A 17,067-nucleotide genomic window follows, 5' to 3' on the forward strand; every position below is an offset into this window, starting at 1 on the left:
GACGCTCAGGTAAATAAATACTTTTATTGACTTCCTTAAATCAGAACAAAAATGTTCTTCTTACTTCCTAGAGGTGAGGAGTTTCAAGGATTTCTGTGAAGGGTTGCCGTTAATTTTAATATGTGCACATCACCAGGGTTTATTAATGCAAATTATCATTCAGACTCACACTGCTTGTGCAAAATATATTTTCTTTAAAAAGTGCAAGTTATCATCAAACAAATAATTCTGACGTCACAAAGTGGAACAGAATTGCAAGGACAAGATTATGTTTCCAGGGTGAAACAGACTTATATACAATATTATATACAATATTTATTGTTTCGACAATGTTTATGCTGAGCCATTGACTGGTAACAAATCTAATTAGGTTTGTTTTCGATAAGGTTTTGACAAATAAATCTGTTACACAACACATCACACAAAGTAATTGGCACTTGGACTCCATGCAGCACAGTATAAAAAGTGATACACTTTTTGTAAATATCTTTGAAATAAACATTTTAAACTTTTTAGATTACAGAAATATAATAATACTTTTAAAAAAAGCAGTTATATTTTTAATACTTAAGATATTAATGAGAAATGTGTTTTTATTTGTACAAAACCCAGTCATCTCTCTTCTGAAATTTCAACAGACAATAAACTGGCAAGAAGATGGTTCTTATTCATTCACTCACTCACACCCACACACATTCATTTTCCACTCATGTCCTCATCACTGTCCTCCACTTCCTGGATGATAAGATCTGCTCCGGAATCTTCCGCGAGGTCATCATCGTCCATGACCCATGTTACTTGCCTGTTCTCACTCATGTCCTCTTCCACACCCAACAACATGTCTTCTTTTTCTCCATTTCCATCTGTCCTATCTGTGATTAATTCGCTATACCCGCTCTCCTGAATACAAGAGTTGCACAGCCTGTATCTGCGAGTTCCCTCGCTCACCACACGTCCATTGATCTCAGTTACATGACGCTTGCACTTCCTGCACACCAACTTACGGGCCTGGTGGATCTGTGGAGAGAATGAGTTGGAAAAGAGGAGGTTTTAAAATCTCATGTTAATATAAGTGAGGAGGACTAGTTAAAAGCCTTTGATGATTGTAACCATAACCATTTAATAACCATAATCCTACAATAACCTTAAATTCTAACAAACTCTAACCCTAAAGCCTATTGCAATTATATAGTTGACCTTATGGACCTGTGACCAAGAGCACCCTAATATCCTACAGACATCTCAACACAGTCTTCCTTTATAATACTTAAATTATGTATAATTAGCCTACATCCAATACATTTGACTGCATTTAAAGGAATAGTTCATCCAAAAATGAAAATTCTCTCATCATTTACTCACCCTCATGCCATCCCAGATGTGTATGACTTTCTTTCTTCTGCTGAACACAAACAAATATTTTTAGAAGAATATCTCAGATTCTTTTGAATCTCCAAAAAGCATATAAAGGCAGCAGTGGTTTAATCCATATCTTTGGAAAAGATCCAATCGATTTTGGATGAGAACAGACCACATTATAATTATTCACTATAAATCTTGACATGAGCAGTCTCCTTGCCGATCATTATTTCAAACTCGATTACACTTCCTAGCACCATCTAGTGCTCTGCATGCATTAAGCACTAGGAAATGTAATAGAGCTTGAAATAATGATCATGCCTAGAGACTGCAATGGCAAGATGTACAGTGAAAAAGGAGTTACATTTTGGTCTGTTCTCACCCAAAATCGATTAGATTGTTTCAGAAGACATGGATGAAACTACTGGAGTCATGCATTACTTTTATGCTGCCTTTTTGTGCTTATTTGAGCTCCAAAGTTTTGGTCACCATTCACTTGCACTGTGAGGACCTACGGAGCTGAGATATTCTTCTAAAAATATTTATTTGTGTTCTGCAGAGGAAATAGCATAAGGATGAGTAAATGATGAAATAATTTTCATTTTTGTGTGAATTATCCCTTTAAGCCTAACTTAATCCGGTCACACAAGAAGCAATTGTGAAAAAATGAGGACACGAGTTTGGCTATTCCGGCTACACCCATTGCAATCTCCTTAGTCAACCAGATACCCTTTGTTATTGGGCCAAATGAGTGTGAAACTATGCACGTTTCTCACCGTCTCAAAATGGCTGCGCAGGTGTTCCAGGCGAGTGAAACGCTTGCTGCATTCTTGACAGGGATACGGACGCTCACCTGTGTGACAGCGGAGGTGACGCTTCAAGTCTGCCTTCCTCTTTACTGTGTGTGTGCAGAACGGACATTTATAACGCATCGAAGGAGTAGAATCTGAGAGAGCGACACAGATATTGACAGTCAGATCCCCTTCATGCATCTCCACATCAAAGAATCATTCAAAAGCTTATTTACAAACCTAAAAACCCTAAGAGAGCAAACCCTATTTTTTGTACAATACACACAATATTTAGACACATACCATCATCGAGAGAAATAGAAGATTGAAGGACAAAAAAGTGTGAGAGAGGCCTAAAGGAAAAATATTTGTAACCTTTGTCCTGTTTCAAGTTTCATTTGTGTGTTGAATAAAACCTTGAAAGGCTTCGAACTGCAAGATTGCATTGGGATTTTTGCAATGCACAGAAAATCCAAACACTGCGATTTCCACATTTTGAGGCAGTATTTGAGAAAGACTGAAAAAATGAATGCTGTAACTTTAATCTGCAAAGGTGACACAGAAGCTGCATCTGAAGTGGCATTTAAGTGTATTTACACAGACTGTTTAATGCTGCACAGAGCAGGCATAAATGCATTTACACAGCAATTACAATTGCATCAATAATGTTATGACATTAATGTTTTACATATACAATTATGAATATAGACATAAGAAATGAATGAAAATATGAAATTATACTTTTACATGAAACTATAAATTATACTATTATATTATATAATATTATAAATTATATGAATTACTATAAATCATGACAAAAACAAGTTTAAGGCTGCTCTGATGCTGCATTTCATTTACACAGAACCAAAACAGCATCAGAACTGCCTTTGATATCAGGGGCTGAGGAGGATCCAAGCAAGCATAATTTACTAAATTTAGCCTGGCTTTTATGCTGCAATGAACCTATACACAGAATTTTGAGCAGACACAGAGCAGCCTTAACTCAGCTGTGTAAAGACTCCTTTAGAATATGATCTGTCCAGTGAAAATGGGTTTGACCCAAGAATGCTCATATTTAGAGACAAGTGAGTGTGACTACTTCATATTCCACATTTGGCTGGACAATATAAACATTTTGAAGCCATTTTACTCAGGTTAAGTATCAGGATAGTTACTGCATTTTGTCTTTGAAGCACAGTATTGAATCTTAGCAGTTTAAATACTGACCTTTATTAAATGCCCCAACTATCCCAACAATTGATGGAAGGTTGGCATACAGCTCATCTGCCTTTTGAGTGCAGTGTGATACCACCCCCTGTAGGTCAATGAGGGTAGTGTCTTCTGTGTCTTCTGTTGCAAATTCCGGAGTTTTTATCCTGTTTCTTCTTCTGCGTCGAGTCCTGAAACTGAACTGGTTAAACATCTCCTCTTCTTGTTCCTCCAGACTGGGCTGTGAAGGAGAGTTCTGCTGAAGCCCGGACGGCTGTGGGCTGGAGGCTATGGCTCCACTGATGTCCTCTGTTGCCTGATCATCCTTTTCGTGCTTCCAGAGTCTGGTGGACGGCTCGATGACATTCTCTTGTCTGTCCTGTAGTGGGGTGCTGTCCGACACACACAAGTAACGATTCTCATCATCCTCTTTTGCACTGATCTCAAGGAAAGATTTAATGAAGGTCTTGCAGTAGGAAATAACATCATTAATCTGCAGGTAGCTGGCGGCTGACATCACCTCTATTACATTGGAGCTGTTGAGCTCGAGCTGACCAGAGTAAATAAAGTCCAGGATGATGGAAAATATTTCAGGGCTGAAGACATCAAAGGAAACATTTACAGAGTCTAGAGTGTCTTTAGCTCCCTGAGATAGCAACATGCGGAAGTATCCACTGCTGCCATGCAGGACATTTCGATGTGTGCGGAAAATCTGCCCCTCCACCAGGATGCTGCAGTCACAGAACAATCCCTGTTGCCGCTGCTGGTCCAGCTGTTTTAGTAGACAGCTCTGGTGAATGGCTGACATATCTGCACTGGTCCATTTCTGAACAGGCCTGAGAAAACAAATGGGACACTTCAAAACAAGAACAATAACTTCCAAAACATCTCTCAGATAGTATCCTGAAAGAATAAGAAATTACATTTAATAAATTATTCAGTTTTGCATTACACCGATCAGCCACAACATTAAAACCACCTGCCTAATATTGTGTAGGTCCCCCTCGTGCCACCAAGACAGCGCCAACCCGCATCTCAGAATAGCATTCTAAGATTATATTCTTCTCACCACAATTGAACAGAGCGGTTATCTGAGTTACCGTAGACTTTGTCAGTTCGAACCAGTCTGGCCATTCTCTGTTGACCTCTCTCATCAGCAAGGCATTTCTGTCAACAGATCTGTCATTCACTGGATATTTTTTGTTTTTGGCACCATTCTGAGTCAATTCTAGAGACTGTTTGTGTGAAAATCACAGGAGATCAGCAGTTACAGAAATACTCAAACCAGCCCATCTGGCACCAACAATCATCCATGCGATTATCTAATCAGCCAATTGTGTGGCAGCAGTGCAGTGCATAAAATCAAACAGATATGGGTCAGGAGTAGGGCTGCACAATTAATCATATTTTAATCACGATTTCTGCCTCTTACGGTTAATTAACCATAATCGTCTGCGATATTAGTGAGCTAGCAAACAGAAGGTGTCAGCCAGGTAAAGTTGCAAATTGTTATTCATTTTCATTATAGGCTGTGTTTATGGATGATAGACTAAATCACAAGCTCTTTCCTAGCCCGTTTTCACCTCACCTGATCACGCTCTCTTCAGAAGTTCGCTACTGACCAATCACTGGGTTATTTTAAAGCGCTATACGTTTACCTCAGTTGCACATTTGCCTAATTCCAAATATGTTTGGCCATAACAAGTGTGTATCAAATCTAAAGTAACCCCGTGGCACTGGGGTTGTGTGGCGCGAGGAAGAGACTCCATGTATTGAAGGAGCACAAAACGCCACTGTCACTTCTGGTAACACACAGTAACAACACACTATCTTCATTCAAATAAAAGGCTTGATAAAATAAGTAGGCTTCCTTCAAATTAGACGCTTGAGACTGTATAGCAATTCTGCGGGCTCAATTATTACAGAAATATATTACTATTAGCCTATATATTACTGTAGGGTATGGGGATTTAATAATAATGTTAATAATAATAATTTAAAGAATGGATCTTAAAAGAGGATGCAAGTGTAAACACCCGACAGAGTAACTGTTCCTATTAGCAGTAAAGAATGGGCAAAACATGCCTTAATTTTGGTCAAAAGGAATAATTTACTAGTTTGCAGTTCTAACGACTTGTTTAAAATGAGAGCTACTGTTTAATGTAATTTTATGGGTTTTTTTTGTTTTTTTTTAGAATCAAGATCTAAGCAGTGGCAACAGTATTTATTTATATGTTTGTTCAAATTGTGCTGCCCTGTAATAAAATGTTTTTTCAAATAACAGAATAATTGTGATTAAAAATTTGAACAAAATAATCGTGATTATCATTTTCACCATTATCGTGCAGCCCTAGTCAGGAGCTTCAGTTAATGTTCACGTCAACTATCAGAATGGGGAAAAATGTGATCTCAGTGATTTGGACTGTGGCATGATTGTTGGTGCCAGATGGGCTGGTTTGAGTATTTCTGTAACTGCTGATCTCCTGGGATTTTCACACACAACAGTCTCTAGAGTTTACTCCGAATGGTGCCAAAAACAAAAAACATCCAGTGAGCAGCAGTTCTGTAGACGGAAATGCCTTGTTGACGAGAGAGGTCAGCAGAGAATGGACAGACTGGTTTGAACTGACAAAGTCTACAGTAACTCAGATAACCACTCTGTACAATTGTGGTGAGAAGAATATAATCTCGGGTTGGCGCTGATTTGGCAGCACGAGGGGGACCTACACAATATTAGGCAGGTGGTTTTAATGTTGTGGCTGATCGTTGTGTATTTGCTGTAACTTTCCAGACTGTGTACAGTGTTGTGCTTTGTGTGATGTAATGACAGCAATTTGTTTTATTTTAATTACACTTTAAAAGTTAAATGGCTTAAGAACCGTTTACTCAATTTATTTTTTTATACTGTAAATAATTTTTAAGAAGGTAGGAGGTTTACGGTTTTTGTTATCTTGTAATTACTTAATTACTCCATTTTTATCAACAAGCCCTTATGGCATGGAAGTTGTGTTATGTGCACAATTTTTCCCCAAATAAACAATTATATGGAATAATGCTTATATTACAGTCAGTAAGAAATAACTTTGTTTACAGAAGTGGAAAGATAAGATTTATTTTTTTGACTGATCTTTTAGATCAATCTTACTTTCATATGAAAATTGTATACATAAGTTGACATTTCCTGTAAAGTTTAAAGAGTATTATTCTGTAATAAAGGCTTTCGGGTCTGTTAATGAAAAGTCATATGTTATCTATTAATGTTCGTAAAGCTGAACCTCTACTTTATATAAATGCTTTGGATGAGCACAAAGAATTGTACAAATAAACATATTAGAGAATATCTCTACAGTAAAAGGACTATTAAACCTCGAGGAAAATTATTTTGGAACCTTTGCTTCTCAGAGATAGCATGGAAAAAAACCTGGTCACTATCTTTTCGATTCTGCATCTCTAATAAGGTTTGTGAGATACAATTAAAAATTCTTTATAACATATACATTTATAACCACACTTTATCAAGATATCTTGATGTTGGTGAAAACTGTTTTTGTATAGAGCAGTCAGAAACAATAGTAAAAATTGTTTTACTGTTGTTACACTCAGAGATTTTGGAAAGCATTATCAGATGATTTTCAAGTTGGAGAGAGGTGTTTATTTATCCAGAGTTAAATAAACACCAAAGCTGTATCAGTGATTTTTTTATTTTCTGGTAAATCTAAACCATGCTTTAAGGTTTTTATAAAAAAAAATAAAATAAAAAAAAAAATTGTTTGTTTGTTTATTGAGACTCTTAAATGTATTAATAATAAAAAATCTAAATGTATACCAACTATTACATTTGCTAAATCGTGGAATATAATTGAAAAGTAAGAATTTTTATTGCTGTCCTTTTTGTTAGTTTGTTTGTCATGTTTCTTCACTGTAACCCCTATTATTATGTTATATGGATGTCTTTAATTTGTGCAATAAAGGAAGGAGGCAGTGAAACTCCGCCCACACGGTTCTGATTGGCTAAAACGCTTGTCGCTCATATACTTTCGCTGTAGAAGGGGCAACACCCGACTTTGCGCAACGGGTAACGAGGGAGAGTGAGAGAAGAAGCAATGAAGAGAGGGAGAAAGAGAGCGACAGACAGAAAGAGAAACGCGGATTTTAACCTCGACTGACGCCTTAAATAGGAAATAGACAAACATTCTTGCTGTTATAAATCTCTCAATCTTTCATCTCCCCCGGAATCACGCACACATAAATACAAAAACTCGGTTACAGTGCAGTAAATAAATAAATAACCCATTTAACATAATGCCGTAAATGTACGTAGCAACAGAGAAAATACTCAAAGGCCAGTCACTGCGCCCTTTTATGTGCAAAACGCCCGCTGGAAGTCAATAGTAGCCTGTTAATACCAGAACTGACCAAAACGACATTTAAACATTACCTAGATTTGGCACAAAGCATGTCTCTCTCTTATGAATTAAACCTGTCAGATAAGGCAATAGAGGCATCGGGGTGGTTTCTGATGGGAGTCCTGTCGACCGTGAAGAGCCGCCCATCGAACCGAGCTCAAACGCTCCAGACTGGATTTTATAACGCAAAACGCCCAGTTTGACAAGCACCTTAATCGCCCTTGTCATATTTCGTCTAATTGATGGACCACCTGAGCTCGGACCACCCGCATGTCGGCGCTGAGCCTCGTGTCGGTCTCCATCACCCACCCTCTTCTACCCGGGCACCGTTTCCAGTGCCTCTTAAACACAATACTCACGGATGCCCCGCTTCACCCGCACTCCGAGATGTTCCACTTTCACAAACCATCTCCATTTCTCTGCCTACTTTGAATGTATTTCTCCAGCTTTTGTTTTCAGGGCGAGCGTCGTTCACTTCCTGCTTTACCCGAAAGATCGAAACCCGTTCGTGCTGGAAAATCGTTTTGCTGACGTGGGTGTCCGGAGCGCCCGGGACCGGAGAACAGCCTAAAGCACATGCGCCCCCGTACAGTAGACCCAACAATCTCACATCCAATGGATTCTGGAATTCAAACGAATTCAGCCTTTAATTATCTAAGAGCCTATCAGATGTTTTTGAACCATTATATTGTTTACCCGCCCGTGTGTAACAGGAAGCAGCGCCATTGAAGTGACAGGGCACAATGTTAATTTCATACAGTCGAGCCTAATGGCGTTTTATTACAATGTGTGTTGTGTTGAAACTAATATTTTCTGCAAGTATAGCAAAAACAATAAAACAAACAAACAACTAATCTGACTTTATACAGAACTGTCCCGAATAATTGATAACATATTAGTGCAAAGCTGTTGGGTGATGCCAGGTAAAATGGGAAAGAAGAGGTTGGAGTGTAATATTTCTTAAAATATTCAATATCAAACCTCTGTGGGGTCTGGGTAGCTCAGCGAGTATTGACGCTAACAACCACCCCTGGAGTCACAAGTTCGAATCCAGGGTGTGCTGAGTGACTCCAGCCAGGTCTCCTAAGCAACCAAATTGGCCTGGTTGCTAGGGAGAGTAGAGTCACGTGGGGTAACCTTCTCGTGGTCACGATTAGTGGTTCTCGCTCTCAGTGGGGTGCGTGGTAAATTGCACGTGGATCACGGAGAGTAGCATGAGTCTCCACATGCTGGGAGTCTCCACGGTGTCATGCACGACAAGCCACGTGATAAGATGTGCGGATTGACTGCCTCAGAAGTGGAGGCAACTGAGACTTGTCCTCTGCCACCCAAATTGAGGTGAGTAACTGCGCCACCACGAGGGCCTACTAAGTAGTGGGAATTGGGCATTCCAAATTGGGGAGAAAAAGGGATTAAAAAAAATTAAATAAAATACCAAACTATTTAAAAAAAGGAGGCTATCAGCTGATTTCATTGGTCTGAATTTGCTTAGGTAGGCAGGGGAAATCATTTTACAGAGGTCCAATGGGAAAAACACAGGATTAGTGATCTGGCATGCTAACTTCAACTTCAACTTTGAACTTTCTTATAAGGTTTACATATTCAAAATAAACTATTGAACATCTAAAATTTAGGTATCATGAATTATGTCATGATGGTCTCTAGAAGAGATAAATCTGTTGTTTGCAAAACAACCTAATGAAATTATTAGGTTTAGATGCTGGCCCATTTTAGTAAATCCCCATCAGCTAAAATGGGCCATTGTATAAACTGACTTATAAGAAATATTTTGATGGTTCCTTTCATTAAAAGTAATAATAATTTTTTTTTAAAGACCCCCTTCATGTCATTGTTGCTGTGTTCAGGCAAAATGTGCTAGTGAATCTGTACAGCAAACCCATCACTGTAAACAAAGACATATGCTCTTTTAATTTATTTACAATTATTTATAAATTATTGACATTTAATTACAATCAGTTTATTATGGCATTACAAATAAATGTTGAAATGTGTGTAGAGGGAAGGTTAATTTGAGAGAGACTGAGGTAGATTTGTGGATGTTAGAATAAGAACAAAATATAACAGTAGAAGGCAACTTCCCTTACTTGTGTGTGTGTCTGTCTGTCTGTGTGGACTTGAGACAGAAACTTTATGTAACATATAACCAGTCTTGAAAATTGTAATAAACATGGTTATGACTGTAACCACTGTTCCATTTCAAGTCAGGCATTTCAATGCCTCGTCGCTGATGCTATGGGGTTATTCGGTGGAGTATGCCCATGATGACCTGCGGCCTGTTATTGGGACACAGGGCTCCATTACTTTCGGCAGTCACTCCGAGTATAAGAACGATATGGTGTCGGAAGGTGAGCCTTAGACACAGTCGATGGATGAGCTCGCCAGGACTTCTCTCAGAGGAAAGGAAGACAGTGCAAAAGTCTCTGAAACCGAACTGTTTCAGGTGCTCGCTTGGGCAGTCAAGAACCTCAAATTGGATTAGCCCACTGCACTGCCACCGAGGAAAATGGATACAGAGCACCCGGTTAAGTCCCAGCGCCCCTGGCCCAAACGCAAGATCACGGTCTTGAGGCGCCCTTGTAGTGGCGGGAGGCCTCCCGCCAAACCGGAGCAGCATTCCTGATGTCACTGGCATGAAGCGGGGATCAGAGCCCATGGTTGTGTTTGTTTTCCAGCCGCCAAGAGGACCCGGGTCATCTAGCCGAGTCCCCGCAGAGCTTCATTTGTTTCTAGGACAGTTCCTGGGAATGACAAGAAAATTGTGTTTATTTTTCAAATGTTGTTTGCTTCATGCCAAGAGTGTGTCACAAACCAATAAAGAATGCAAGCCCTCACACCATTTCTTGGGGATGTGGCGATTCTCTGCTCAGAGAGATTGAATCTCCTCACAAAAAACATGATAGACACAGTATCAGCGGATGATGCCCACAGCAAGTTCTACAGCCACTATTTTCTAGTCACCAAAAAGGACGGGGGATTATGTCCCATTTTGGATCTGAGATGCTTGATGAGTTACTTTGAAAACTGGTTGCTCTTAGGACAGTCAGAGGAACAAGCTTGCAGTCACAGAGACCTGTTACTTGCACATTTGGAGCACTGGGGACTGAAATTCAAATGGTCGAAGAGCGTGTTAATGCCCAGCCATCAGATTTCATTGCTGGGCATGAATATTGACTCAGTCTGTATGCTGGCATGCCAGATGGAAGAATGTGTTCATTTCATTCACTGGTGTTTGAACACTTTAAAGCTGGGAAAAACGTTTCCACTGAAGCTTTTTCAACGGGCCTTGGGCCTCATGGCTTCTGCAACAGCAGTAAATCTGCTGGGACTACTGCGGATAAGACCACTTCAGTGCAGGCTAAGATTGAAGGTGCCCCATCACTCATGGCGACACAGTCGCTTATGTCTTCTGGTGTCACGCTGCTGTCTAGCCGCGTTAATCTTTTGGAAAATGCCCACATGCTATCAGAGGGGTGTGGCACTCGGTCAAGTGTTCAGACGCGGTCACGACGGATGCAATGAACATGGATGGGGAGCCCTGTGCGACGGGCGCCCAACCTTTGGCACCTGGACAGGTGCTCAACCATCCTGGCACATACATTTTCTGGAACTACTTGCTGTATTTCTAGCATTAATGACTTTCTGACTAGCCATACAGGGGTTTGATGTTCTGATCAGAACCAAAAACATGGCGGTCATGGCCTAAATAAATCACCAAGGGGGCGTTAGATCACGGCCATTTATGAACTTGGTTTGAGAAACATCTCCTATTGATATGTGCAACACATATTCCAGGTCACCTGAACCGTGGTGCAGATTTGCTCTTTCGAGAGGGCGTTATAAAAGGAGAATGGAGACTTGGGATTGATTCGGGGAAGCAGAAATAGTTTGCATCACTGGAGATAACACACTAAGTATGCATTCCCTCCCATGTGTTAAAAGCACTCATGGGCCCGCCATTCGAGCCATTGGATAAAGTGAGTTTACACGTACTCTCATTAAAGACTGCGTTGCTTCTCGCTTTGGCTTCAGTAAAATGTGTTGAAGACTTTTAAGCACTGTCGGTCAATGACTCCTGCTTAGAGTTTGGACCAGGCTTATCAAAATCTGTTCTTAAACCCAGGAAAGGCTAAAGTATGTGCCGAAAGTTTTGACCACACCCTTCAGGGTGCAGGATATTACCCTTCAGGCTTTCTATTGGATGTCTCTCTCTCTTCCCAGGTGCTTACAGTGAAGGAGAGTTCAAATGTGTATTCTGCTGCTTACTGTCAGCTTATTTATACATGGTCATTCCATAAATAGGATTTAGCGGACACTTTATATATGCTCTCACTACCCATTTGGTGATCCTTTAAATATACATATTCACACATATTAGTGATTTAATTCATCCTGCAATGCTTTACCCGAAAGATCGAAACCGTTTGTGCTGGAAAATCATTTTGCTGACGTGGGTGTCCGGAGCGCCTGGGACCGGAGAACAGCCTAAAGCACATGCGCCCCCGTACAGCAGACCCAACAATCTCACATCCAATGGATTCTGGAATTCAAACGAATTCAGTCTTTAATTATCTAAGAGCCTATCGGATGTTTTTGAACCATTATATTGTTGACCCGCCCGTGTGTAACAGGAAGCAGCGCCATTGAAGTGACAGGGCACAATGTTAATTTCATACAGTCGAGCCTAATGGCGTTTTATTACAATGTGTGTTGTGTTGAAACTAATATTTTCTGCAAGTATAGCAAAAACAATAAAACAAACAAACAACTAATCTGACTTTATACAGAACTGTCCCGAATAATTGATAACATATTAGTGCAAAGCTGTTGGGTGATGCCAGGTAAAATGGGAAAGAAGAGGTTGGAGTGTCATATTTCTTAAAATATTCAATATCAAACCTCTGTGAGGTCTGGGTAGCTCAGCGAGTATTGACGCTAACAACCACCCCTGGAGTCACAAGTTCGAATCCAGGGTGTGCTGAGTGACTCCAGCCAGGTCTCCTAAGCAACCAAATTGGCCTGGTTGCTAGGGAGAGTAGAGTCACGTGGGGTAACCTTCTCATGGGCCCGCCATTTGAGCCATTGGATAAAGTGAGTTTACATGTACTCTCATTAAAGACTGCGTTGCTTCTCGCTTTGGCTTCAGTAAAATGTGTTGAAGACTTTTAAGCACTGTTGGTCAATGACTCCTGCTTAGAGTTTGGACCAGGCTTATCAAAAGCTGTTCTTAAACCCAGGAAAGGCTAAAGTATGTGCCGAAAGTTTTGACCACACCCTTCAGGGTGCAGGATATTACCCTTCAGGCTTTCTATTGGATGTCTCTCTCTCTTCCCAGGTGCTTACTGTGAAGGAGAGTTCAAATGTGTATTCTGCTGCTTACTGTCAGCTTATTTATACATGGTCATTCCATAAATAGGATTTAGCGGACACTTTATATATGCTCTCACTACCCATTTGGTGATCCCTTATATATACATATTCACACATATTAGTGATTTAATTCATCCTGCAATGACTGTCAAATTTACATATGTAAATGAAATGCCGTAAAGAGCTACAGCAATTCTTTAAAGGTGTAGAACCATATATATATATATATATATATATATATATATATATATATATATATATATATATATATATATATATATATATGTTATTTAACTAGTGATTTAACAGTTAGTATTTAACTACTAATCATTTAGCTATCACTAATTGAACTTGTCAAACATTCAGGCAGTGGAGGATTTCTATTCATTTATTTATATATTTTTTTTGTTTTGTAATTAAACTGCATTATTGAACAATGACAAAGTCCAAAATTATCCCAGCAATAGCAACCAGGGTTAGACAGTGGTGTAGTGTTGGGGATGTTTTTTTTTATTATTATTTATTTTTAAACATGGATCTATGTGCCTTATAATGCCTCACGTGGAGCTGTTTTGGGGATAATATGTAATATATCATATTTAGTATTTTTAACATTATTAAATAACAACCATCAGTGTGTATTACTTTTGCCAGTATTATTGTGTTACAATGACTATTTGACAGTGACACCTCATCTGTTCATATCACTTATCTCTACACTTTATAATAGATCAGGGGTTCATATCCATTCCATTCTCTCTCTCTTTCACTCTCTCGCCCTGCTAGATAATTTCTCAATGCTCTTCTGTCGCTGTAGGCTGACTTTTCTTCTCTAAACGGAGAGCATGTACAGGAATGGAGGTTGAGATTATCGCAACAAATACCAACAACATGTAAGCTCGTCAGTCATTCGATTAATAGGACATCCGTTTGCACATAAATCCAACTCCTGATGGCATGCAGGTAAGTCATATTACTTGAAACACTTATTCAATAGATACTAATACTTATTCTAATAGTGACTAGTATCAATTTAAATATTACTGTCCTTGAAAATATAAGTACTTGTACTTAATTTTTAATGACTAGTAACTATTTAGCCCACAGATATCCCAAACTTAATAAGTACTAGTATCTAATGAATAAGTACTAGTATCTATTGAATAACTACTAGTATCTAATAAATAAATACTAGTGCCTAATGAATAAGTACTAGTACTTGTTGAATAAGTACTAGTATCTAATGGAATAGTTACTAGTCACTAAAAAATAAGTAATAGTAACATAAAAATAGATACTAGTAAGTTTTAAGGATTAAATGACAAAAGTGCTTGCCATATAGCTTTAGCAACACAGCATGTAATTCCCTCCTTTCAGGGAACCGTGGTTACAGTAGTAACCTTATCGTTTATTACTATTTTCAGGACTGGTTATATGTTACGTAAAGTTTCTGTCTCAAGTCCACAGACAGACAGACACACACACACACACACACACACACACACACACACACACACAGTGAGTGTAATTAAGGGAAGTTGCCTTCTAATGTTATATTTTGTTCTTATTCAGACATCCACAAATCTACCTCAATCATCAAATTAAACTTCCCCTCTACACATTTACATTAAACATTTATTTGTAATGCCATAATAAACTTCTTGTAATTGAAAATTTACAATCCTCCAAATTAGCAGAGTGTATCAATGAAATCAATGATTGGATGACCAGAAATTTCCTTCTACTCAATTCCGACAAAACAGAGGTACTAATTATTGGACCAAAAACCTCTAAAAATAAGCTGCTAAAATATAATTTGACTCTCAATGGATGTACTGTTATGTCGTCTTGTACAGCGAAGAACTTAGGTGTTATATTTGATACCAATCTGTCCTTTGAAAATCATGTTTGTAGAACAACATTCTTCCACCTCAGAAATATTGCTAAGTTACGACACATGCTCTCTGTTGCTGATGCCGAAAAACTAATTCATGCGTTCATGACCTCAAGACTAAATTATTGAAATGCATTACTGGGAGGATGTCCAGCAAGTTCAATAAATAAACTTCAACTGGTTCAAAATGCAGCTGCCAGAGTGCTGACTAGAACCAAGAAATATTTTATCATTGTTACATTGGCTACCTGTTAAATTTCATATTAATTTTAAAATTCTGTTAACTACATACAAAGCTTTGAATGGTCTAGCTCCACAGTACTTAAATGACCTTCTGACACGCTATATTCTGTCACGTTCATTATGATCACAAAATTCTGGCTTGTTAATAATTCCAAGAATATCAAAATCCACAAAAGGAGGTAGATCCTTTTCATATTTGGCTCCTAAACTATAGTCTCCCTAACACTGTTCGGGATGCAGACACACTCAGTTTAAGTCTAGACTAAAGACTCATCCATTTAGCCAGGCATATACCTAATTTATCCATCAATGCAATTCATCATCAATTAGGTTGCTTTAGTTAGGTCTGCTGTAACCAGAAACTTCTATCATGATCTTTAACTCTGCATAAAACTGAATGGCATCTACGCTAATATTATTCTATTTGTTTCCCTGTCTCAACCTCAGGACTCATATCCCGAGGTTACCAGAGCCGGCCAGATCCAGCTCTGTTCCTGCTTGGTGTCGGACTCCACAGCTGCATGTCGCTGAGTGATGACGACAAACTATAGCCAGTGCTAGCCAGACATCACTTCAGTCTTTTGACTTCAGAGGATGAACTGATGCCAACTCCAACTGTAAGACATAGGATACTTCATATGCCACTGCCTGAACCTTGGACTTAGGATGGACCCCACCGAACCACACCGAAATGACCTGCCAGTTGAAATGTGATGCACCTCATTGATCTCTGCCTGCATCACCTTTGTCTTTTGATGCACTACACTCTTTAAATGAAATATACAGACTATCATTTAATTGCTAACAAAAGCCTTCATCAGCCAACTAACAAAGGACAATGCATCTATGTGAACATCTGCAGCTAATCCAGGATGGACTTCAAAGACATTAGTCATTAATCTTAAAGTTCATAAAAAAATATTTTATTTTTAAAACACTGGACCTTAACACTTACTTCATTTACAAGTTTTAAACCATGAAACTTGCACTGCACAAAAATAACTAATATTGGCATTATATTCATGCTGTTTAGCCAGAGGGGAACTGACCCCCACAGTGAGCCCTGTTTCTCCCAAGGTTATTTTGCTCCATTAACCAGCATCTTATGGAGTTTTGTGTTCCTTGCTACAGTCGCCTTCAGCTTGATCACTGGAGTTCTAAATATAATAATTTAATTTTTATACACAATTCACAATCATATTTAATCAAACTACACAATGATCACTCTAAGACTTCTAATATATATATATATATATTACAGTTTCATTTTTTTGTTATTGCATGATTTCCTGTAAAGCTGCTTTGAAATGATTGTTGTGAAAAGCGCTATACAAAAAAAAAATTTTTTTAATTAATTGTCAATAAATTATAAATAACTTTAAATAAATTAAAATAGCCTACGTCTTTGTTTATGGTGATGGGTTTGCTGTACAGATTCACTAGCCCATTGTGCCTTTACACGGCAACAATGACATGAAAGGGGACCCGTTACATTTATGATTTTGTTACATACTGTATTTTCAAAGTAAAATTATAGAAGAGACCTGATTTAACAAACAAAGAGCAGCCTGGAAAATGTTCATAGACATTTTAATGCTGCTCTAAATTATTTAACAAAAAGTGGGCTATTTTACCTGACATTGCACAAGAAAAAAAAAATTAAGGCACTGTCAAAATTCAAAAGAGAACACAAGAGCTTTTAAAACTAATGAGATAAATCTTTATTATTTTACATTCACAAGGAAGTATAAAATATTTATAGATTAGAAATAAGCCT

The 17,067-nt window shown here is 38.5% G+C and overlaps 1 protein-coding gene across 1 annotated transcript; it reads right to left on the reverse strand.

Moving 5' to 3' along the window:
• Positions 1-5: 5 nt before the first annotated feature.
• On the reverse strand, positions 6-8,458 carry LOC127410800 (zinc finger and BTB domain-containing protein 8A-like). The gene is made up of 4 exons (XM_051646009.1): positions 8,125-8,458; positions 3,378-4,195; positions 2,136-2,305; positions 6-1,017 (listed from the first exon to the last, which is right to left on the reverse strand). The coding sequence occupies exons 1-4, from the start codon at positions 8,178-8,180 to the stop codon at positions 697-699; spliced, it is 1,365 nt and encodes a 454-aa protein (XP_051501969.1). The 5' UTR covers positions 8,181-8,458; the 3' UTR covers positions 6-696.
• Positions 8,459-17,067: the final 8,609 nt, after the last annotated feature.

The sequence above is a fragment of the Myxocyprinus asiaticus genome, chromosome 20, assembly GCF_019703515.2.
Source record: "Myxocyprinus asiaticus isolate MX2 ecotype Aquarium Trade chromosome 20, UBuf_Myxa_2, whole genome shotgun sequence".
Lineage (NCBI taxonomy): Eukaryota > Metazoa > Chordata > Actinopteri > Cypriniformes > Catostomidae > Myxocyprinus > Myxocyprinus asiaticus.

Excerpts from the sequence above, each read along its gene's own strand:
- LOC127410800 (XM_051646009.1), bottom strand. The coding sequence starts at position 8,180 with ATGGAGATGGTTTGTGAAAGTGGAACATCTCGGAGTGCGGGTGAAGCG. Across the intron at positions 2,306-3,377 it reads AGTTGGGGCATTTAATAAAG|ATTCTACTCCTTCGATGCGT; the intron begins GTCAGTATTTAA and ends TCGCTCTCTCAG. Across the intron at positions 1,018-2,135 it reads TGCGCAGCCATTTTGAGACG|ATCCACCAGGCCCGTAAGTT; the intron begins GTGAGAAACGTG and ends TTCTCTCCACAG.